At 37.5% G+C, this 25,412-nt stretch overlaps 2 protein-coding genes across 8 annotated transcripts in view; one reads left to right on the top strand and one right to left on the bottom strand.

Moving 5' to 3' along the window:
- The window catches only part of LOC118272934 (potassium voltage-gated channel protein Shab), a 43,032-nt gene extending 26,365 nt beyond the window's left edge, over window positions 1-16,667 (top strand). Inside the window, exons 2-13 of one of the 7 annotated variants that reach the window (XM_035589673.2) lie at window positions 6,885-7,132; window positions 8,019-8,246; window positions 8,335-8,641; window positions 10,996-11,842; window positions 12,545-12,669; window positions 12,966-13,058; window positions 13,355-13,432; window positions 13,908-14,058; window positions 14,497-14,852; window positions 15,100-15,172; window positions 15,907-16,043; window positions 16,179-16,667. In XM_035589673.2, coding sequence (XP_035445566.1) covers window positions 6,957-7,132; window positions 8,019-8,246; window positions 8,335-8,641; window positions 10,996-11,842; window positions 12,545-12,669; window positions 12,966-13,058; window positions 13,355-13,432; window positions 13,908-14,058; window positions 14,497-14,852; window positions 15,100-15,172; window positions 15,907-16,043; window positions 16,179-16,277 — 2,670 coding nt within the window. In that variant the 5' untranslated portion in view covers window positions 6,885-6,956 and the 3' untranslated portion in view covers window positions 16,278-16,667. Of the gene's footprint in view, window positions 1-6,884; window positions 7,133-8,018; window positions 8,247-8,334; window positions 8,642-10,995; window positions 11,843-12,544; window positions 12,670-12,965; window positions 13,059-13,354; window positions 13,433-13,907; window positions 14,059-14,457; window positions 14,853-15,099; window positions 15,173-15,906; window positions 16,044-16,178 lie in introns of all 7 variants that reach the window. The other 6 variants (XM_035589672.2, XR_004783393.2, XM_035589675.2 and 3 more) reach the window with 6 other exon arrangements.
- Window positions 16,668-16,742: 75 nt separating this feature from the next.
- LOC118272936 (N-alpha-acetyltransferase 60) lies at window positions 16,743-25,201 on the bottom strand. Its single transcript, XM_035589677.2, has 6 exons — window positions 25,030-25,201; window positions 24,560-24,665; window positions 23,128-23,359; window positions 22,027-22,198; window positions 19,992-20,204; window positions 16,743-19,387 (listed from the first exon to the last, which is right to left on the bottom strand). The coding sequence occupies exons 1-6, from the start codon at window positions 25,044-25,046 to the stop codon at window positions 19,369-19,371; spliced, it is 759 nt and encodes a 252-aa protein (XP_035445570.1). The 5' UTR covers window positions 25,047-25,201; the 3' UTR covers window positions 16,743-19,368.
- Window positions 25,202-25,412: the final 211 nt, after the last annotated feature.

The following is a 25,412-nucleotide window of genomic DNA, read 5'->3' as shown; positions in this document are numbered from 1 at the left end:
CACGTAGACAGCTATTTATGTTTGTTTAGTAAACTCTCAAAAGGTACAATACTTTGAAATTGTAACACATTTCTGGCAATGCGCAGTGTACCTTATCATGAAATCAATTGGAATGTTTCCATGTAACATACATTTTTAAAATGCTTTCGTGGTGCGTGTGTGTGTCAATAATATGGCTACATGTGTCAGCCGCTACCACTTTACATGCGTGACACCCCCCCACATGGACGTGATGCTTTATTTCCCACACACATAATATAAAAACGTCGATTCTCTTCCATAATGAGGAAAGTTCGAAAAAATAAACATTGTTTCTATTTTCTATATGAAATTGGTATCTGAATATAGTTAATTAATATGAATATATTCATGTTTATATGTATATATTAAATTCATATATGTACTATTTTTATGAGCATGAAGCTTAATAAATAAAGAAAATTAACGTTAAGTGTACTCTACATACTTCAGAAATATTTCTAGCAAATCAACTGCTAATTGTTCCTCAATTAAACGTGTTTGTAGTCTAGCTCGAACTTGCAGAGTGCATGAATTAGTGGTTTAGTACAAATATTTGACGTTTCACTGCACATTTCCCAGTTAAATGTTTGCACTGTTAGGTAATTAGTGCATTTCACACTAAAAATGTGTTATGTAAACAGTGTAATTATTGTTTTGCCTATATTTTTTAGAGCTCCGTCTTAAATAGGGTCACCGGTTGTACAATTATGTATTAGTTACACTATGTATACAATAGTATGTTTCACTCCTCATAGATAAAATCGCGCAAATAAAGATCACCCATATTAAGCTATTTTGTCCCTCATATATCTCGACTTATTACCTTTGTAAGTATTGTAATAATTATCCCAGAAAGGATTACATAGGAATAATCTTTTAATCCTTCTTAAGAGAAAGGTTGTTAGGTGGATAATGCTAAATGGTTAAATCCCTCCTAAGTAAATACTAAATCATGAGGGAAATAAGTGGTAATGTAATTTTCTTTGTCGCCGTGTGTGTATAATTCAATTAATACGCATAATAGAAATAAATTCAGAACCGTAAAAAACATTTGTTGCATATTATAGTTGCTTTACTTAAAACTTGTCCTTCAGCAACCACTCAGTTACCACAGTAAACTTAATGAAAGTTTAATAAACAAATACAGGTGGAACAATAAAATAAAATCTATCAAAACAAAATACGTTATAATTCAATCATACTTTATTTGGAAATACTGAATACATACATAGGAATGACTGCACATAAATGTTGCATGGGAGCGTAATAAAGTTCCACCGTACAAGCACATACGTATGTGGCTATAACGCCTGTATAATAATAATTAATTGTACGTCAACAGGACTGTTAAGGGCCAGATAAACATAGCTGTAATTGGCGTCATTAGTTCTTCAGCCACTCGGTGTAATTCAAATCAATTTAATGGAGCAGAAAATTTATTCTATTGCCCTCGGAACTTTCGAGTGAACGCACAAAATAAATGTATATTGTTGATATACCCACACAGAGCTGTCGCGACAATGTACTGGGTAACCGTAGATTATCATGAATTATTCTGAAAGCTTTCCTTTGTATTCGCTTGCTGCGCTTATCTAAATGACCATTATCTTATCATTATCGTAATGTGAAATATAAAGCTCATATAATATTTATTGCGTCGTTATAGATACGCAATCGTATAGGTTAACCCATGCAACTACTGCAATTCGTATGCGAATATATCACTTTTATGGTGACTTGCAGTATGCTTGTAATAACATAATTACAGTATCTGCGAAACCGAATACACGCAAATTGACTATCAATTTAAAATATGATATATCGACAAATAATTGGTCTGAATAGCTTTCCATTATATTCACATTACCCGTTGGGTAGTTAATAGGCGCTACATTTTACGTGATGGTGCTACTTACACGGGAATGGCTAATCATTGGTGAAGTAACATTTATTGGGTGATATTTCGTTGTTATGGCAGTCGGTAAAAGGTTATTAGCCGTTGTAGACAGGTATTATGCGGGTGTCGTTCAAAGGCTGGTATTAAAATGGTTTATTCATGCACACGTGCTCTGGATTCAATTACTGGAAGCTCAGCGTAGAGGGGTTGTGGGGGTTACATTAACCGGAACGGGCCGGTGCCGGTGGGCGGCGCGGGCGCTGCGATAAAGGTCAGAGGTTACAGAGCGCGGAGCACCCGCTACAAATCGGTTGCGCCTCACGCCTCGTACCAGCCCTTGTAACGACCGTGCTCCAGGCCCATCATTGCTCTTATGGGATGCTTGAATATTACACCGCGATTGTCGGTACGATTGTAACCGATTTGCTTTAACATGAGTCGGTTAATTGGATGTATGTTACGTATAATACGGTTGTTTCGTAGCGTTATAAAAGACAATATAAATCTCTAGGTATATAGTAGGTTAGGGTTAGGGAGCAAATAAGTAAGTAAGCTTTAATAATAATAAACTTAGTTATCATAAATGCCTTTGTTAGTTTAGAAAATGTGAAGCAGTAGGGACGTATTTCCAAAGAAGGATTTACATCCACTCAAGCGCGAATAAATAAGTGCTCCCGCCCTACGCAGACTTGGCAAAGGGTCTCATGCAATACTCTGTAATGGGCTACAATCTTATCTTGCACAATAGTCGCGTTTTCACATAAACAGAACGATTTAGTGCGGCGCTTATACAGTTGTGTGTATGTAGCGCTGTCGACTCGTGCAAATAAAACTAGTAAGGCGATGATAAAAGTTTGCGAAGCTCTGCCTTATTTACTAGTGGCGGCGGCTGTCCCGTTCACGACTTGAGATCAATACGGAGTCAGTCTCCACCCTCGTCCCAAGCAAGCCTATTAAGCAGTTAGGTAGTTCCGTCTCGCTCTTGCCGATATAAAATATAGAAAGTAACAGAATTACTTAACTCATAATGTATTCCGATCGGTATATTTGTATATCAGGTATGTATATTCGTGGTAGATATAATTTTAAGTAGGTCTGTGCGACGAGTAGGCCCCGCAGACGGAGTGGCGTCGAGATAATGGCTGGCTCCGGATATAAACGTCACGTGACCTATATTCTAGCTGTAGGTATATAGGCCAGTATGAACTTTCGCCGCCGACCCATTACCAGTACAAGATAATACTTTGTTCTTATTGGGTGGAACGCTTTTGTGGTCGGTCGCACTCCCAACATACTTTTATCTTAATAAAGATATTATTGAATTTGTTTCCTATACTTTCATATACCTACATATTATTCTTCTGTGAAAGAGCCTAAAATAGGTAGTCATTTCAATACCCATGGCTGTCATAAAAGCTTTTAAGGGTTATTTTGGAGTAAGCTGCAATCAAAATTTTAGTATTACGATCACAATATGAAATGCTCGTTTCAAATGTAGCCTTTTGGCCAATATCCTTCTTGATATTGAATTCATTTATTTGGAAGGGTTTGTCTTACAATGAGAACCGCAGACCGGTTTGATAGATGAATGAGAAGGGTCCATGTCCCTCAATAGACTTTTAACCGTCTGTTGTCACATTGCGACATTCTTGCTTCCAAAACGATTGAGATGAAAAAGGTCTCGTAAATCTTTTATTTTTTTTCTGTACTTACATAACAGGAGCCCACGTCCAACATATCACATAAAATCATGTTTACGATTCCCGCATTGGGACCCGCAGCAATATTTCAATAATAATAATATTGTTATGTATGGAATTTGAGGCCTGCGTCGAAATATGTATGGTAATTTTAAGTAAATTGGTGTCGAATACTCGTTCTAATAATTTGTAAGTAAACCAGCTGCGGTTCAGCTTAGTGTGAAATATTTTTAATATTTGTGACTAACTTTTCTGGCAATGTGTGGTAGCGTGACGTTATATAGAGTTATTTGATAAGAAAATTTTAGAAACTATATTACTTTTGTTCGTGCTATCAGTAAAAGTTTTAAGTTTTGTGTAGCAAGAAATCTTTAAAATAATACTATGAGATTAAGGCATGATGATGACGTATATTATAACGATTTGTCATTTCTAACTGTTTATTAATTTATTAAGCTCCAATGTTAGGCAAGGCAACGCAGTTCTAAAAGTACTGTTCTAATGGAAATATTGACAAAATTAGACAAATAAAATATTATTATGTTTTAAAATAGAGGTGCCATTTTCTCAGCTTTCGTTATCTAAGTTTAATACGTCTGAAAAAAGTTAGGAGACTAAAGTAAAGAGTAAAGCTAAAGGCCTTGAAAAAAAAAGTAAAGTTAGAATTACGATACTTTTCTTTTAAACTTTTGTTAGATTTGACTATTTAATTGTTAATCTTTCATTTCTGATAGTTTAATTCGGAGTTCGTTTCTTTTAATTCGGCTAGAAATAATTGTGTTAATTTCAAGGCAAGTAAGAAAAAAGCACAAGTTTCAGGTTAACGAGTAAAACAATGACCAGCTTTACGTATAAATTCCAGTCGCTCTATTAATTAAAAGAAGGCGTATTTACTACTTCAGCGTCATTACAATTATTCCACCATTTGACTTGAAACGAGTGAAGTAAACTCGCTAAAACCTTGCAATCATTCTGAGAACGCAGCCAAGTAACGTTATTACGTGAACCTTAAACTAGGTTACCTATTTTTCCTCTTACAATTTGTACGGAAATAAAGGAAGCAGAAACATTTTCCTGAAATAGCTACACTTTTATAAAAATTCTTTCAACATTTATGTTGAGTTTTATTTCTGTGGAGATGGCATTGTATTGCATTATAAGACTTCTTTGTTTACCTTATATTTTTCATAGTATTTAATTAAGTTATAATTTATTTGCGTGTCATGCCTATTATACATCCTTAATTGAAATAATGGAAAAAAGGAATAAAACTTGCGCGTATGCAATATTAAGTGTTAATTAATAGGTAGTTAAGCTGGATGTGACTAGTGAAATAAGATTCATCCTCTGCCTACCCCTGCGTGAAACAAAAGGAGCAATGTTTATATTATATGAAACTCCGTCGTTGAACAGTTAAAAATAGAGCTAATATTGATCGTCATACCGTCTAATATCGATTACCATAATTTTTATATGACTGTTTTGTAAGCTAGAATGCAAACAAAGGGTAGACAAATAATAGCAGCGTCGAGGACGTTACCGTGATGTCTATTATTAGATTAGGGTCGGTCAGAAGGCTTGATAAGCTCGGGTCGCGGGCGCGCCACGCGACCCAGTAATCGATTGCTGGCCACCCACCGACTCTCGATGCTCTCGAGCAAATATATACCTAGCCGACTTCTATTTATTTTACTTCGGTAGTTTTATGACGGCTCCGATTGAATAGGAAATTAGGATCTCCACTTGTTTATCCCACTCGCTGTCGTGATGTGACCCATGATCATTTTTGTTTTCGTTACCCTAACTTATTTCAAGGGTTCGGATTCAAGTGAGGTTCACTGCGAGGTATTTTTGTATGAGGTTTGTTTGGTTTTTGTTTCATATTATTTCTGCAACACTGGTCTGTGGAGTAATGCATTGTAATGAGATTATGAGGCGAGGTTACGTGACAGGTTTTTAAAAACTTGTTGAGCTTTTGCTGTGAGGTAATCCCTAGTGTGAAAGTGAATGAAATGAAAATTCACGTTGATTAAGTCACGAGCATTACGTAAATAAATTGTGTTATACGGATATGGAAGCAAACAATAACAAGTAGCACCTATTGTGCACATGATATATGTCTCATATAGTTGGAAATGAACACGTAACTGTAAATGATTAAACGGAATAATATTGATGTATTGTGCGGTGTAGGTTGACGTGGTATTTCAAGGAGTGTGGTACAGTTACATGGATCGATGCGGCCGGACTGCCACCAATCTATTATTTAATGACATCGCCTTTGTTGAGTGCTTTTACCTTTTACACAGTCGTTCGTGCCTCGCGCCGTACTGTGACTTGACAGTTTTATAAGTTCGTTGTACGTTTTTCAAACAATTTGGATATTTACTTATAAAATCGTTAACACGAACGTCTACGGTTGGAGTGGAATATTAAAATTGGCTTTGCTTTTTTGGTGAAAATATTTACTGAATTAAGTCAGTGTCGTTCAACCCATATTATAGACAGAACCAAAAATAGAATAATACTTACTTATGAAAGGCGTAGAAAAAATAAGAAATAACGTCGTATAAATTATAGTCGGTCCGCTGAACTTGTAATAGTTCTTTCAAAATGAATCATATTTTTCTACAAACTATAACCATTTCGGTTTGATATGTAAAGTGTTATAGTAATGTGTATATATTTCCAAAAAAACAAACTGAATTAAAAAATAATCCATGAAATAAAACATTAGTAGCTGTAGCTTCGTAGGACCTCTACGAACGCTACGATATTGTAGCGATTCGTAGCCGACTACGGCGTAGGCCGCTACGATATTGTAATAGTAATAGAGCATTACATTTTTTACCTTACCTTACAGTAATTACATTGTTGTGACGTTATTATTTATTTGTTTACCTTGGTTTCAGAATATTTAAAATAAATACTTACATTTTATGCAAATCTGTCTGTCATGAATGACGAATAACTGAACATTTATTTTGTGAGTGATTTATATCACAATGCATGGATCTTGAAGGAAATTAATTTCTTTTTGTATTGTGTTTTGAAAACAAGTTTATTATTAGGTAAATTTTAACAAAGAGCTTGTTGTTTATTTTAATTTGGGTTTTAAATGTTTTTTGAAGAATTGAAAGCTCTATTCTTTATAGAACTGAATAGTGGGTGGCTAAAGATCAGTGTAATATATTTAGATAAATGATAATGTATACATTTTATGATGACTGTACTGTTGACTAACAGGAAATGCTGATTGTTCACAGACTCGTGGAGCACGCGAGCGCACTGCCTGGAGCTGATGAGGCGGCGGCGCTTGGCGCCATGAGCTAGCGGGAATGGGGGGCGAGGGGGCGGGCCGCGGCGCCGCGCGCTGGCACGTGGGCGACTCGCCCCCGCGCGCGCCCATGGGCTTCGCGGCGCCCGCGCAAGATGCGCCGCTCGACCGCGGGCTGGCGCCGGCGCCCGCGCCCGCGCCCGCCGGCAATGCCGTGCTCCAGCGGACCCACTCCAGGTACAAGTTCATTCAAATACCTAACATTATGCTTTGTAAATAGAATCAAATAAAAAAAGTCACATGAAGATAAAAAAGACTTTGATGAATGATAATTATATAATAATTGATTTCAGGTCTTGAATTTATAGATAATTCAAAGTCAAAGTCAAAATCAAAGCATTTATTTCAATTAATCCTAAATAAGGCACTTTTGAAACGTCAAATTGAATTGTCCGTCAGTCTGTCTGTCAGTGAAGCTAGGCGCTCGTTCCAAAGTGTTGCTTCGAATGGAGAAGAACGAGCAAGAAACTCCATTTAATTATATTTTCATATTAACGTTTATAACAAGATCATTATCGAGATTAAGGGAACATACATCAGTATGTTCGCATTACATCAGCAGCGTGATCTAGTTTACAATATACAAAAATATTTAGAAATAACCGGCCAGTCTTTAGTGTAGCTCCAACCCCTTCGTATGTTCCCCTCCGATTGATTTTCCGGTCGTATTCAGGGAATTCCGTCTGAATAGCAACCCCTGTTATGAGTGTCCCCAACTATTCATAGGCGCGACAGTTTGCTTTTTGAATAAAGTAGAATATTATTTGTATTTTTCTTAAATTGACCAGCAAAAGCTCTTTTTACTTGTGAATACTGACAATGATTTTATTTTGAAAATTGTTTAATTTGGCACTGAAACTGTATCCTTTTAATGGACTGCGAGACGGAAAAGTATAAATAAATGAGGGTTTATGATTAGAAGGAATAAAGTTACTTTTCATGTAAATCCCAACCGTTAAATTTCCTAGAAACTTCTTTCTTTTCAGGTTTTAGTGTTTGTTTATATTTTAATCCTTGCTTCACACTAGGGTTTAGTCTAATATCGAGATTTGTATACTTTCAGGTCGATGTCGTCGCTACCGCCGGAGCCGTTTATGATGCTCCGCGCAAAGGCTCTGAGCAAGCGAGTGATCATCAACGTGGGCGGAGTACGGCACGAGGTGCTGTGGCGCACGCTGGAGCGGCTGCCGCACACGAGGCTCGGCCGCCTCAGGGACTGCAACACTCACGAAGCCATCACAGAACTTTGTGACGACTACTCGTTACAAGATAATGAGTATTTTTTCGATAGGTACGTTTTTATAACATAAACAATTATGTAGATTTATTCATCTTATTCTTAAAACATAAGTCTCAAGAAAATGGTTTGATGTTTCCAGGCACCCGAAAAGCTTCAGTTCCATACTCAATTTCTATCGAACTGGAAAGTTACATTTAGTTGATGAAATGTGTGTGTTGGCGTTTAGCGATGATCTCGAGTATTGGGGTGTGGATGAATTGTACCTGGAGTCGTGTTGTCAGCATAAGTACCACCAGCGCAAGGAGCACGTGCACGAGGAGATGAGGAAGGAAGCCGAGAGCTTGCGGCAGCGGGAGGAAGAGGAGTTCGGTCAGGGCACTTGCGCTCAGTACCAGAAGTGGCTTTGGGACCTCCTCGAGAAGCCGACCACCAGTATCGCAGCCAGGGTAACGTATCGCGACGCAATCGACCAAAACAGTAACAAGTTACCGATATTATTAACCCTGCGACTCTAGCAACGCTGCCGAGGATAGTGTAGACTAAGGGAGAGGTATTCAAGGGTTACACTGTTTATTTTATTTCTTAATATTATAATAGTTTACTATTAGATAGATGCTTTTGTGAATTGTGAGTTTTGAGTAAAGCTCTTGAAATGTCCATGTGCGCAAGATTTGTTCTGTCACTGGTAGATAAATGCCGATGTAGTTTTTGTACAAGTTTGATACATTACATTAAGGGCACGAGTTCAATGATATTATACTCACTAAGGCTAGGTACACTAAGCACTGTAAGCACTCAGTACCTACTGTTTACTGTACATCCACGAACATAAACATTATGTTAAGTAATGTCCACTTTCATTCCACTCTTGTAAGACCCTGTCACACTTACAAATATATAAAATACGTACCTGATATACAACTACTTACATCTTTTTTGTACATAAAAGGCTTGTTTCGTAATCTAAACACATTTCACTTTGCTACACACTTGAACGATTTGACACTTTAAATACTGAGCTTTCGATAAATGCATACAAGAAACAAGCTTGGTATAACTGTGTATTATAGGTACTACTTATAACTTACTTACCTATATGTATGTTGTGTTGTGGTGCATGAATAACATCTATCGCTGGCTCCTCCTTCAGTGTCGCAAGTCAGTTTGTGTCGTCGGTAATGGAATGTGGTGTTGTGTTCCACTTGTATGTGTTGTGATGTGACCTTTGATCGCTTTTGTCGAATCGATATTGTGTTGTGTACTGTTCTGTTTCGTTTGAGCACCTTTCAGCTTACTTACTACGTAGCATATATTTTCCACTTGTTTTTTTTAAATTTCGACAACAGCGGTGCAACCTTATGTCTATGTAAGTACCATTTAGTGTAAATATCTTTATTTATATGTTTATAGTATTTTTATATTTGTTAAAAAAAATAAGAACTTATTTCCTTTTTATTTATCACATGAAAGTTTAATAAAACACAGCTTAACAGTATTCATATTTATCAATATTTATATCTTTAAATAAATTACTGTATTTAATTATTGTATTTTATACGTTAATAAACATTTTATTGTAAATTACGAATAAGACACAGTATTCTACAACACAAGATGCATTGTCCAACTAGATATTTGTTGTAACAGACGTGCTAACAATGTGTTAATACTGGTTGTTATTACATATTATTGTGTTGTGGTGTACCCACAGAGGACATTATGCGTCGAGTTACGCATAGTGTTTAGTTAACTATTTGAAAAGGAGTTTTGTTCATAAAATTTCCATGCTACATCTTGGTTACATTGCAAAAACAAAAAAGAATGATTTTACATCTTTAACGATGTTAACCTACTCCTTTTCAAAACTATAATAAGCTGCAATAAGATTATTCGCTTATTATCTAATGTTTTAATTCACGGCAATCTTCCGGATTGTAAATAATACTTTACTATAGTAAATTTTTATAAATGTTCACAGCCGCGTCGATAGTTCTCGATATGGAGAACTTATTAAAAACAAAGCTTAATTGTTGTCGCAAAATTGCAAAGATGGGATGGGCTTACGCGATGTGACCAGCCGCCGCAGGGGCGGCGCACAGTGGCCGGCGTGCGGGGTGGCACGGGACAGCGCGGGCGCCCGCCGGACCGGCGTCCGACGTGCGCCTCGCTGCGCCCGCGCCGCCTCCCACCACGGCAAGGCGTCGCCCGCCGGCGTCCCCACCCTCCCCCGCCTGTCCGATCCCAGCTCCCGCTCGACTCCCGCTCCGAAACCTACTCCACCAGCGCTTCCGCTTCGTGATACTGATCCGACTAACCGAGCGATGCGGGCGATGGACGGACGAGCGTCTGCTTCGTTCCGCCTCCTGCTCTAGGCGTACTATACCTATATCAATTCGAACCCGGACGCGCGTCCGTTCACCCACACTTTTTAATATAAATTACTTATCTACACCAAACCACACAACACTACTAACATAGTCACACGAATAGATGTTATTTCTACACCAAAATTTAAGAATACCTACTATTATAAGACATTTGTTACATACGATATTGGCTTTTACCGTTATTCTGTAAATACTTACATATACTTACCTACTACCGTATCATACGAATGTTTACCTAAGTAGTAACTACCTATGTACAAACGTTTAGGAAGAGTAGTTCTGTATAAACACGGACCTGACACATGTGGCATAAGTAGGTACGAGTAACGAGGTTTAGTTGCACAGAGTGGCAGCGCAGTGGCGACGAGCGCGGGCCTCCCTGTCGCTCGCCGCTCACTGGTGCATGCTTGCAGGTCATTGCGGTCATCTCGATCCTCTTCATCGTGCTGTCCACGATAGGGCTCACTCTCAACACGATACCCCAGATGCAAGTGTACGACGACAAGGGCGCACCCATGGATAACCCGCAGCTGGCCATGGTCGAGGCGGTGTGCATCACATGGTTCACGCTCGAGTACGTGCTGCGGTTCAGTGCTTCGCCGGATAAATGGAAGTTCTTCAAAGGTGGACTGAACGTGATAGACTTACTGGCTATATTGCCTTATTTTGTATCTCTCTTCTTGCTCGAAACCAATAAGAACGCCACTGACCAGTTTCAAGACGTGCGTCGTGTTGTGCAAATTTTTCGTATTATGCGAATATTGCGCATCCTTAAACTCGCCCGACACTCGACCGGGCTACAGTCGCTCGGGTTCACGCTCAGAAACTCCTATAAGGAGCTTGGATTGCTCATGTTGTTCCTTGCGATGGGAGTACTCATATTCTCCTCATTGGCATATTTCGCGGAGAAAGAAGAGCCGGGAACTAAATTTATTTCCATTCCGGAAACGTTTTGGTGGGCCGGCATCACCATGACCACAGTCGGATACGGTGACATTTACCCCACGACCCCGTTGGGCAAGGTCATCGGCTCAGTTTGCTGTATTTGCGGCGTGTTGGTAATTGCGTTACCCATCCCCATTATCGTCAACAATTTCGCCGAGTTTTACAAGAATCAGATGCGGCGCGAAAAGGCGCTCAAGCGACGAGAGGCGCTCGAACGCGCCAAGCGCGAGGGCTCCATCGTTTCCTTCCATCATATAAACTTACGCGACGCCTTCGCCAAGAGCATGGACCTCATCGACGTCATCGTGGACACAGGTCAGTATCGCGTAGACCACTCGCTTGCTGCTTGTCCATGTCATGTCTCTTGCTCGGAATGCATGTTTACTTATCTCTCACTGTGCACGCATGCCTTCCGTGCTCAAACAGTGTCTGTGTTTATTGGATGCAATGAATGTTGAATGTGTGCACGTCGCATCGATGGCTCTCCGGACTCGCAGACATCTTCAAAATCAAAACAAACAGTTCACGATACATCGCAGCTACAGCTATGTTCACTCGTTGGTTGCGGCGAGGTGCACTCAGAGAGTTTTATTCCTTGTCTTCAGGTGACAAGTGCGTCCTCATTGAGGCGAGAGACGACGCCAGATGAGCATCTTGCCACTGTCACAGTGGTCTCACTCGACCCCTTTATATTAAGTCTGTTACTCGGGGTCGAGTCCATCGCGTGTAGCTAGCGATGTGCGACGAAGACTATAATCTAAGGTCGATTACATTGTCAGCGTAAGCCTAACGCTTCTTAGAACTAACACTCCTCTTCTGTGGACTGTCTGATGTGTGTATCCGGAGGACGCTGGATTCTGTGTACTGTACTGTTCGTGTGGAATGTGTGTTGTGTAGTTCACGCCGTTATTTTTGTTGTTCTAAATGTTTCTTCTTACTATTAAAATAAATACATATACGGGGATAATACTGAAGCATATGGAATACGTCGCTACTCACAGTGGTATGTGTCTTCAGGACACAACTTGTCGCAGGCGGACGCCACTAGCCTGGAGGGCGAGGCTCCCGCTACCACCGGCTGCTACAAACAGTACGAACACTCCATCACCAATAAACTGCCTCAGAGTGCCGACCCCGGCCAGGTAATAACACTTGTTCACTTACACGGGTACGTCCAATTATCATCTTGGCTAGCGTAGGGTGAGTCCAACGAGCTCCGCAATTATTCTACTCACAAGAATTCTTTCTCGCTAATAATTTGTTCAGCAACTTCACACCACACTATATTTTTGCTTTAGCAGATATTCGCAGTTTCTACGCTACAGAAGAAGCAGAGTTTACTATCTATAACATTTACGCTTTGAGCTTTGGACGGACCCTTTTGACGCTGTAGTTAAAATTGCAGCAATAGGCTTTCCGCTAACACTGTAGGAAACAGTTTCAGAGCAGCCCTCAGAAAGAGCGCCGTTACTCGAACGAGGGCTTCGGTTCGCCGGAGAAACGCTTGCTCATAAATCCTGAACCTACACCAGTAAGATATCACCTATGTTTACATCTACGCTAACATTTGTTGCCGATTCGAGAATTAATCATTGTAGAACTGTCATAGTTGCCTGTTTGCCACAGCAAAATTTGAAACGCATATAGTTATAAAGCTTATAGAACCGTCGGCGAGCACCGCATGGGTTGCATTTCTGAAGGACTTTCTAAAGGATTTCTTCATAGCGATACAGCACTTCGTCGACGGTTTGGATTTGTTCACTACTTTTCTCTAACCTTAAGGTAGGAATGGAAATAACTGAATACTAATGGTTTCTCTTTTTCTAGGAAAAGAAGATGGCTGACAAACAGCTTGACTTGGATCAGCTGCCTTCTGAGTTTGAATGTTGTTTTTGCACGTTCAAGGTACTAAGATACTAACTCATTCATGACTTGTAGACGCCTCGTTATTAATTATCTAATTATGCGATTTTGTTATTATTTGGTGTACCTATTAAATACTAATAATAATAATATTTCCATTTAGCGTTAACCTGTAAGTATTTACTTACTTATTATTTTAGATTTGTGTAAGAATTGCCCATCCGTAGGTTTATATGATTTTGCTCGGTTTGATTATATGTTTGCAGCTAATCATTTTATTAACATAGGGGATACATGAAGGTAACTGCCGTCCAACTTATGTACCTACCAATCAATATTTATTCGTTGGCGTCTAAAATAAAAGACTTTGTTAGGAAACTTAAGTTAATCATGTATTAAATATATTTACGTAATTCAATTAAACCGTTAAGATATCTTCAATTATTATATTATTATACTTACATATGGTAATTTGTTTGCAATTGGAATTGATGGTACGTTGTACACCTTGGTGTAGGGGTACAAGGAGTTCATCGACGCCGAGCAGCTGATGCCGATGTCGACGTCAGACTTGCGGCAGCCGGTGTGCGTCGAACTGGCGTGCTTGCAACGGCATCCTGCGCCCAAAGCTCTGCCCGAAGCCACCCCCAATAGTCTCGACAGCCCAGGTACTAAACATTACAAACTTGTCTAAATATTGTAAACAACAGACTTAGGCGGAATACCAAGACACCAAGATCTACTTTAACGTGTTTAATGCATACATGAAACATATAAACTATAAACAGATATCTGTTGTTTACAAGATGTATTTAGAGTTTTTACATATAGATTTGTGTTAATGTTCTTTATGTGTTACCAACCCGTAGGCGTAGATTGAATTAAATTATTGTCACTATCTTGTCCTTGTTCGTTCACTGTCGTATGTCGATGTCCTTTCGGCACACTATGTATGTGTCCCCACTATATTGTAACCATACGTACCTACTGAATGACATGTGTGCGAGCAGCATACACCGTACCTGGTGGTGTGCGGCTCCATGTGCGTATTATGTCTTACGTTACAGATACATTTGCATCATGCCTTACGCACCCTTTTCCTTCAGAGGGCGACATCGCATGCGAGAACGACTCATCAAACTTGTATGTGAATCCTCTGGATGGTAGCGGCGGTGGCGGAGCGGGTGGGGGTGGGGGCGGGGTCAGTGCCGAATTTAACGGAGTGCGCAGGAGTGCATCTGGGGATGGAAGCGTGTTGTGTGCCAAAGGTTCACAGGGCGAAGGGTCGCCGCGAGGGTCTCGGGTCAGCCTGTCGGGCGCGGGGGCCCTGCCGGCCGCGGGCGCGGTGGCGATCGCCAGGCCGCTGGACGCGTCCCGCACCAGCCTGCCGCAGCAGTTGGATGACGCGCCCCCTGTCGCTGACGACGCCAAGCCCAAGCACAGAAAGGCCCGCTTCCAACAGGTGAGCGACAGCGACCCGCAGCGCCGCTCACCGACTTCACACGCAGAGCTTGTATGAATGGTTCGATAGTGTGTCCCAATGTCCTCGTCTTCCCAACCTTGTACGTCATGTTTGCATGATGTCGTAGTGTATAGTTTGACTAATACTTCAATGTACTAACTGCACGAGTTGTCATGGCCTTCATACGTTAACTACGCTTATTTCTAAGGTCATGTGGGTAACGCGAATACGATCGTTTGTCCCACAGGACTGGACGGAGGAAGAGAGGAAGCCACCGAGAGGGATAGCTACGAGGATAATTAATCATCACATCCTTTTTGGTTCGTCTCATTTTAAATACGTTATTGTATACGTAAGCTACTAGATACATACTCTTACATGATCAAAGCGCTTTAAGGTAACTACACCGAAAATATCCTAGGAACTAGAAAAACACACACAACCTAAACTAATTTACATGCATTATGATGACCGTCGATTCTTAAAAACGAGGCAAGCAAGACTATAGAATTTACTAGGTTGAAATAAGCTGATCAAGGGCTTTGCTTCCGCGGTTCGCCGGTAGTTCACGAACGAATTGCCTCTCTACATAAGTATATCAAAGGATCTACGGGAACATGTAGTAGGCTGATGATTGGCTGGGAGCGGGTCCAAAGGTTTCATAGTTGCAAGCTTATTAAATACCCATCATTTACATTTACATTACCGACTCCCTAACTTGGAAACGATTGGTTTGTGGTTTGATTTCTCGTAACAATCATCATGTTTTATTGTAATTTAACCGCGCGTTTATATTGAGTGAGGGCAATAATGATATTGAGAGATATTTATTTAATCAAGACTGCCTCAACCGTAACTAGTTTTTTATATTAGCAAAGGCATGATAGGGTGCTTCCAACCGACCGATGTGGAAGTCAATGGGAATGGCCTATGTTCAGCAGTGGACGGCTTGTGGCTGATATGATGATGATGATAATAGAAGGATGGTTAAAATTCTGAAGATGTCATGTATTTGGAAACTGTTATTGATATTATTTTGCGCGAATATGTGTAGGTAAGAACGGAAACAAACGCGGCGGCGGCTGGCCGCTAGAGGGCGACTCGCGCTCACGGTCCATTCTCAAGAACAAGGAGTCACGAGGCACCGACAGCGAGCTGTTACTCCAGGAGACCACCTCGCTCGGTGCTAACGTACGTATTCTTTATTGATGGTATATTAGTCCCAGGTTGACAAATAATATTTTGAGAGTATCATTCTACAATTATTAGTAGTGGGAAAATGTACAATTATAAGGCGATTGTGTGATGTTTTCGATAATGTTGCAGGGCGATTCTGGCAGCGAGTCGTCGCCGATTAGATTGAAAGACTTCAAGGGCCAGAACCACAAGGGCGGCGCTTCAGAGAGGGACAACCTAGTAACGTAGTGTGTAGAGGGCGCTTCTTGCTTGACGCGCCAGGCGGGCCACCGACCCCAGTAGACACGCGGACACTCGCCACGCCCCACACACGAAGCGAACTTTAATACTTAGAATGCAATAACATTAAAATTATAAACAAATAATTTTAACATATCATTGGGCGATTGTGACTGCTTGTTGAATAGATTTTCATTTCGTAGAGTTATAAATATTGTAAAAAATATTACTTATTGTAATAATCGTTCATTCCAATCGAAAAGTTGAAGAAACCTATTTGTTAAGTTTTTTTACGTGCAATTATTAATTGCTAATTGTAATGTAAGCGATATAGTTTGTACAGCATAGTTGATGAAAAATGAAGCAATTATTAAAATTAAACATTTTCTGAAATTGTTACCGAATGTTTCCTTTGAAGCCTTACGAAGTTATGAAGAAGAGATGAGGTAACTGGGTACATAAACGAAAATACTATTATTAGTCAACAATGATATTTATTTGGAAGCTAAAATATATCCTATTTTAGAGTATTAAACATAGAATTATAACGTAAAATTTTCCATTTTAACATTAGGAACGTGCTATATTATAGAAAAGGACAGTTAACACACAAATGTCGACCTTATTATTACAATTTTGCAAAACTTTAGAAAATACTTCGAAACAATATAAACGATGATAATATCACAAATTACAACGTTAGACACGTAATCAACTATCATGACTGCTTTTCGAATTTAAATAAATATAGAAATAATTTATAAAGTGGTCCAAATAATAATACTCAAATTGTCACATAGACGATAAACATTAATTTGATTAATACTTAATTAATAAAAATAATAAAACATCGAGTGAGTGAGTGATAACAAAACTAAGACATTAAAATACTTTGGTTCATGTGAGTACATTCATTAAACTACGTACACTGGTGTGACTGAATGCAGAAATCCATTGTTCTGTGCCCAAAATATACACGACAGAGTTGACAGAAACTTTAATAAAAACCATTATCGGCTAGGTAGTGTAAATTTACTTAAAAGCTCTAGAGAGAAAAGGCTCTCTAGCGCTCACAATTATTGTATCCAATGCCATGTATCGGAGAGACTGGTCAAGCTAAATATTCATTCAAAGAAACTACGCAATGTCTCGATCTTACTTTAATACTTCACAAAACTTCAGACAAGTAGGCACGTGAAATAATACGACAGCCTTTTTGATAATATATTAAATTCGTCTTATTTAATCTGTACATACATGCCTATATATAATTATTTCGTTAAAACTATTTACATAAACATCTAGAACATTTAATTTACAGTATCTAAAGAAAACTCTAAGGTGTTGTGTAGTATTACAGTACATTTATACAATCAGTTACAATGGACGTAAACTTCGGGTAACACAGATATCAGCACTTCCAATTCAGATCGATTAAAACTGTTGTGTAATAAAATAAAAATATATTCTTTATAAATTAATGAGAAACCTGCTATTGTACTTCGTCTTCTACAACAAAACTATAAAAAATAAACTGCAAAATATGTACTTTACGAAAATCCATATCGCATCCTTTTTAACTCTTCTTAAAAAAGGATTAATGTTTTTTTTTTGTTAAAAAAATAGAAACAGTATTACAAAATGTAATACGTAATTAAATGGTGATTAGTGGTTATGTTTCACTGACGGACAGACTGACAGACTATTTATTTGTTGACGTTTCAAAAGTACCTGATAATGGTTTAATTGGAATAAATGCTTTTGACTTTGACTATTGGCAATGTCTTCCGCATTTATAATATTAGTAGAATAATATAAAAATTCGGTCTGATTAACATTAAAGCCAGTATAATCTTGGTTAAGAATTATTTGCGTCATGTGACTGAGTTAATGTCAAAGGTCTATCAATATCGAAATCAATAAACCATGACTCCGTTATGTACAGAGTGTCTTTATATACTTTATATACATACGTATATAATTATATTGTATATGATTGGGCGTTAAAGAGAACTTCGATTCTCAGAAGTCATGACATAAATACAACTTAAAGATATATATTTTTCTTTGTGGCTCTCCGTAGTAGCTATTGTACGTTATTTTTTTTATTACGAACGGACGAACATTTCATAAGTAAATCATTTAAAAAAATAAGTGTGAAAATGTTACGATTTCTAACTAAACCTAGTCTGTACAAAGGCCTTTAGAGCCCTTTCGTCAAATTTAAAAAAGAAGTACTTTAAAATGTATTTGTTATTTTTTTGTGTAATGTATGGAAAGGGCATCATTAATTAGTATAGTTTAAAACTCCACTCTGATAATTAATTATTATTATGATAGTGGTCATTGGTAAGATATATGTCGTAGTCTGTTATTAAGAAAGAACTTGAAATAATAAATTTAAAAAGAACCTTAAGTCAAAGTAATATGAGTCTAATTTGTACAAAACCTACTAAGGTGGTGATCTGAATAGCGCTGATACCTGCCCCGACGTCGTAGCGATCTCTCCGTTAGCATTGCTCTCATAGCCGATACAGGTATTGCATGTAAATAAAGGTTATTGTTACAATATTATTGTTTATCCGTACATTACTTACATTGAACACACAGGCACCTTACTTTAGTAATCTTGGCAGTATATCATGGCACGTGACACTTTGTTATATTTCTGTAGCATTCGATGCCCTCCGCGACACTCAAACAAACGCAACTATTTGAACCAAATTAATATTACGTGTAAATGTGTCAATTATTTGTTCGCACAATATGAAAATACAATGAATTATTAAATTTAAAGCTTTGAGTAATAAAAATATCACAAATAACTTTGTCAGTTTAATATATGAAGCCAAATTGACGGTCCCTCGGGGACTTGTTCGCTTGAATTTGTTCGTGTACGGTGTTCCCTCTATCCTAGATACGTATCATATAAAAATGTGTCACCGGCACATACAGTGTCATTACTTGTGCAAAAATACTTGTATCAAATTTGGCTTCACGTCAGCGTATAAAACAACAAACAGTGCTCTCTATAAATTATCCATAACTTAGTGATATTTCATAAATTCTCTCGTTCAACCACTGCGCACACACTGCACTTCTACGTTTTGTGGGAATTTCTGAAAACGTAGCAAAATGTAAACCAAATCAATAAATGTTCCCAAATATATCGAACTCATGATGAGATATAGTCACGGAATGCCTAGAGTTAGAAACACAATGCAAAATATTTAACTTAACAACTAAATACTAATAATAACAATTCCTTTTATATAGCGTCAGCTATTTTCCTGTTACACGTAAGAAAAATAATATGTCGGGCGAGTTATGTTTACTTCGACAGACTTTTCGACCATCATAAAACATGCTTTGCAAAACGATAGATAGATAAAATAAATCTAGTTTAAAAACTACCGAAAACATTGTGTACTATAATTAGGTAGTTAGGAGTCGGTACTGTACTGAACATTGAACCTGCGGATGTAAACGATCACATAACATACAATCACGTCACAGACACATGCCAGACGCAGCCAGTTGTACACGTTATCGCAAATACAAATTTTGTTTGGACTAGGTATTTACATAGGAATGAATCCAATTCCCCATACAACATTTACACTGAAGCACGAGAGCTCGGCAGCGAGCTGTCACACACAGGTATGTACAAGATGAAGTGCACGCGAACACGTTAGTATCTGCGGCGACGCCGGGGTGGACTACCTGTGCCAGGCTATGGTGAGCGCGGTGCGGAGCTTGCTCCACAGCCACGGGTACAGGCCGCCGCCGCGCCACGCCGCGCGCGCCACGTACTTCACGTAGTCGTACAGCCCCCACGGCGCGTGCCCGCCGTTCACATAGTACACGTACGTGAACCCGTCCTTACACCGCCCCTTGATCGAGTAGTAGTACGGCAGAAACGAGTGCAGACGGAATCTAACGAACAAACAATACAACTCTTACTAGAATATTTCATAACAAATACTTTGGTATAAATCAAGCCAATAGGTCATTGTGTACGTAAATTGTCAGCATGCATTTCCGAGATTTCTTTAGAAGTGAAATAATTAGCATTTTGGGAATAAGTACGTAAAAAATACTCGGATTTTTCAATACATGGCAATACAGGTCAAGGTGACACTAACATCAAGATTCATAGATAAATGATACGATAAAAATAGGTGGAATATCTATAAATTGTAGATAAAATGTTAACGTTTAAGGAGCGTAAGTATATAAGATGTGATATAGATAAATAATAACATTATTATTTAAAGATAGGAGAGATAACACAGCCATCGATTTATATTGAAACGACTGTTATTCGTCACAAATAGGAAAACTTCCGAACTATGCCTATAACTCATGAAAGGAACGAATTGTTTCCAAAGAACGCACTTTAACAATAATCTATTGTCCAATATTTGTAGTTATGTATTCAATATTTTATAGGACATTAGTGATTTTATTCATGCGAATCTACTGGTATGTGCAGAAAATACCTATAGATGAGTAGAGACATTTGAATAAACTGTTCGCAGTTTAAAAACATATACAAATAGTAGCTTAGAAGTTAAAGTGAGTTTAACAAATATATTTTGCAGATTAGTCGCCAAGATATCTAACTATAATCGAGTTAGTATGGTATACATGTATGTATGGTATAATGTGACAATAAACTGATAATTTTTAGATAAGATATGTTTTCACCAAACCTTGTTATGTGGACATTATTATATTTTATGGCTTAGCATGGTATTCATAGCCTATAACGGCAATAAAACAAGCATTCCATGGCTATCTTAAGTATAATAGTCACTGATGATTTGTAAAAAACCAAGTACAGAGTATACAATTATTTCCTTCAAGTTGATGCAATGAAGAAGATTGGACTTAAGGAGATTGAATCCAAAATTTTGTGGTCAGTAGTAGTACTTGACTAGCTTTTTATCTATGTAGGTATCGATAATATATCGGTAATTATTATTAAATACCCAATGTGATATAATAATGATTGAGTCACATTATTACAAAATGTCACAAAATTGTATTAATAGACAATCGTGATTTTATTTAATGATAACAGTGTACACAGTAAAAGACATCTTATCAAACTAAACAGACGGTTTAAATTGCAAAGTTGCAGATGGATGAGTGGTCATGAATTACAAGAATGTTCCGCATGTGTAATTCCCAAAAGCAAGTTAGGTATTCATTACTTGATACTGTTTTTTTCCTCAGAATATTACTATGTAAGTAAGTATCCAATTGACTATTAATAAATTTTACACATCTAATTAATCCTTAGGGTTAATTAAATGATTATATTTACTATTATAAGTATTAATTAATGCTTATTTATGTATTAAGGAAACTTGAATAATAATAATAAATGCAGCATTGTTGCTGATGAATTCTACCGAGGGTATTACACTAAGGTATTATATACCTATTTCAATAGGTAAAAGGTTTTATTTATTTGAAGTGAAAACTCCAGACTGTATTAATTTGACTGGACGATTGAAGCAATAACAATAATGGCGACTGCGCAACGTGTGCTTTACATCATGGAAACGAAACGGAGCAAATGCAAGGAGCTTTATGGACTTTATGTGACCCAGAAATTGTTAATATTACACCTACCAACCTTGCAAAAATTACATAATAGTTTTTGTTATACCAACAGCCATTGTTTTTGTTTGTATCATCCCCAAAAGTACTATTTAAATTTAATTAAAATGAAAACTATAACACTCACCTTCTGTGTTCATAAAAAAGTATAGCCTCTGTGTTGGTTGTGAGCACGTGTAGGAATATTGCCTTGACGCGGTGCTCATGAGGCGGCTGCGGCACGGGCCCCGCCAGGTGGTTGATCAGAACATCGAGGAGCATGGTCGCTACACCCGAGCGCCGAAACGAACGAGCTACTCCTGAAGTCAATCATAAAAAATACATAAACAAGAGGAGAAAGGTTTTTTATAAAGATACTAGAGGGCTACTCTTTCTTTTTTTATAAGAACCTAATTATTGCTAATCATATAAACACAAAAAAAAAATTGCGTATAGGGCCTCGTCTACATATGAAGCATGAGGATTTGTCATAATATCCACAGGCATTATGTGGTTTGGAAATCGCAGTTTAATAAGTTAGGATTTATCAGTGCTGCTTTCTGGGTCTCTTTCTCTTCATGTGTAGTAGTATAAAGGTATAACATGATTATATGCAATCATGCATTATTTATGCTAATAAAGTAAATTAAACCATAAAACATAACAATGCAATCGCCTGAACCTTGAGGCCAGAAGGGCAGAAGAGCCCTGCAAGGTCTTGCATTTATAAACACCTTGTACAACATTAGCATCATACAAAATACAAACTTATTAAGTCTTCATCAAGGACTACTTTCGCGTGCGAGGTCATCGTTAACCTTGATAGTTGAGTATTTATTACACTTTAGTACCTAATTAGGTATAATTAAAACACGTATTATACCATTATTAAAATACATGCAGTTCCTGCTATAGCCAGTTATTTCTACAATATTTCGAAATTATTGTTATTTTCCTGAAGATTAATTATGTAATTCCAATTTTCACAACCGCAAGAATGTCTGCCAATTTTCAGATAATTTTTAAACAGTTAATGCAAGGGGCATTGATTAAATCATTACAGCATATAACATGTTTGTTAACTAATCCAACAGGTAAAATAACTGTAAACTGGCTACTACTATACTTAATGATAATGCAATTAGGTACATTTTGCTGTAACCTAGTCCATGAACCATGACCCTAGAATATCTATGACTTCACTGTTATACAAACAAGAAATAAATGCAGATATAATGAGCACACATACCTAGAGACAGTATGTAAGCAACAAGTGTGTCCTTTGATGCAAACCATCTTGATAGTATTCCCCGATCTTCCGCATTCAGTTTTAGATAAGGCTTTATTTCTGCCACAATAAGGCCTATAATTTCACTTTTGTGCACTGCTGCTAGGGCAAAGAATCTTTCTGACGATGTAATGTCCTCATACCAGGACTGTGGATATTCTATGGGAAACCAATCTCTGCACAGAGATCTCACCTGAAAATGTTTGAGAATATGTTACCTATTTAATTTGCATTTTGCATTTATTATGTATTAGATTGACTTATGACCTACTTAATTTATTCATTCTAATTACTTTGTTAATTGAACACTAATTCATTATACAATTTGTAATGTATCGCCACAACCACTAATACAATTGTAATAAATTAAGTTAAAAAAGCAAGTTAAATTTAACAAAAACACTAAAACATTACTCAAATGGAATAAAAAATCTGTTTGCATTGTAACATAGTTATCTGTTTATTATAATCTTACAAAGCTTAAATGAGATTTAACAATGACCGAGCAGACAATGAAGTTCCTGACTTCAATGCCACTCAAATGCCATTAAAAATACACTAAAGTGCAAATAATGATGGGTTTTACCAAACTCCAAATGCTTCTGATTTATATATCTTAAATACCCAGAGGAGATCACTAGGCTCATTTTTGAGTGTTTAACAACAATGTCACGATTTTTATCCCCGAAGGTGTAGGCAGAAGTGCGCATTTAGGCACATAGTACCACTTACAATGTATACCCAGTTTTCACAATTTGTCTTAAAGTCCTATGTAATAAGGGTGAGCCTGTTGTCATATACTGGACACAATGCCAAACTGAGTAATTTTCGAAAAACTGAAAAAAGCCCAGTAATACCCTGCCCGACCCAGGAATCGAACCCAAGACCTAATGTCCGGCAGTTACACTTACAACTGCTAGACCAATGAGGCAGTCTATGTGTGCTATAACTGATTGATTAATATTATAATATAATATTTTGCCCAACCCAAGATTTAGACATGAGTAAGTAGCTACCGTTACAACTTAGAATTTGGTGGTATTTAGTTAGTGATGTAATAGTTCAAATTATTGTGCATTACAGACATTCGCCATATAGACATGTAAACATGGAACTGAGTCATGCAAGGCACTTGTGAAATAATAACATTACTCATGGGGAAAATACAATTTCAAGAATTTGTTTGTTAATGTAATAAAATTGTAATTCTATTAAGAATTTCACTGGAATGTTTAGTGACAAGTTTAAAATTAAAATATTAAAACAATTTTAAGAGTAAAACAGCCTAAGTTTGGTGGTTCTGACTTAAAGAGCACTATGTATGTTCTAGCCACTTGTTAATTTGGTAACAGGGTCAAATATTGTTTTGGTCATGAATAATTGCAATACAAACCTCCTCTAGGTCGTCAGGGCACAAGAAACGCAATTGGATATCTTTTAGAGAGCATTTTGCATCCTTTGACTTCTCAATAATAACTTGGAAGCCTTCAGAAAGGTACCTAAAAGAAATAAACATTGATTTTATAACACAGAAAATAAAAAGCTCATAAAAATAATAATTTGTTTCCTCTGAAAGTTCAAGAAATATATTAAGAGTGTAGTCACAAATATTTTTTATATATTCCTGAGGATTAAATCAGGGCAACTACTAAACTGAACAAAATAAACACATCTAGTGCAATAATACACATATACACAAAGATTGCATTTGAAACTGAAAACAAACGCAAGTACTTTGCCCGTTCAATTGGACAATTTATCCAATTATAGAGTTCAAGGAAGACAATGCAGGCATACAAACAAGTGCGAAACACTACGAATCGGATCCCGATTAAATAAATAGGAAGGGTCGGGTAAACTTACCAGCTGAACCCAGCCATTCGGTAAATCGGCCATTAATAATGTCGCTCAACAATCTTCATGAGTACACATGTTATCTTTACCAAAAACTTTCATATTATTGCAGTAATGGGAACTTAATCACAAACCCGATAACATTTTCCTTTTGACTGGACTGAATTCGATGTCAAATGAACTATTTATTTGACAAATTTGACAGCAATAATTTTGACAGACAATAAAATTGTGATATATTATCTGCGACAAGCTGCGATTTTTAGAAATATTTATTTCTAAAATCTTGGAAATTGATTTTCAATAAATATTTATATTCTTTTGGTTTTAAAAGAGTTTTTTTAACATTTAATGGTAATATTAAATAAAAACTAGTTATAAATTACATTATC

Source organism: Spodoptera frugiperda, chromosome 4 (genome assembly GCF_023101765.2).
Source record: "Spodoptera frugiperda isolate SF20-4 chromosome 4, AGI-APGP_CSIRO_Sfru_2.0, whole genome shotgun sequence".
Lineage (NCBI taxonomy): Eukaryota > Metazoa > Arthropoda > Insecta > Lepidoptera > Noctuidae > Spodoptera > Spodoptera frugiperda.
This window is presented reverse-complemented; position numbering and strand designations above follow the sequence as displayed.

Excerpts from the sequence above, each read along its gene's own strand:
- LOC118272936 (XM_035589677.2), bottom strand. Across the intron at positions 22,199-23,127 it reads TGCTTACATACTGTCTCTAG|GAGTAGCTCGTTCGTTTCGG; the intron begins GTATGTGTGCTC and ends GATTGACTTCAG. Across the intron at positions 20,205-22,026 it reads CTTTTTTATGAACACAGAAG|ATTCCGTCTGCACTCGTTTC; the intron begins GTGAGTGTTATA and ends TTTGTTCGTTAG.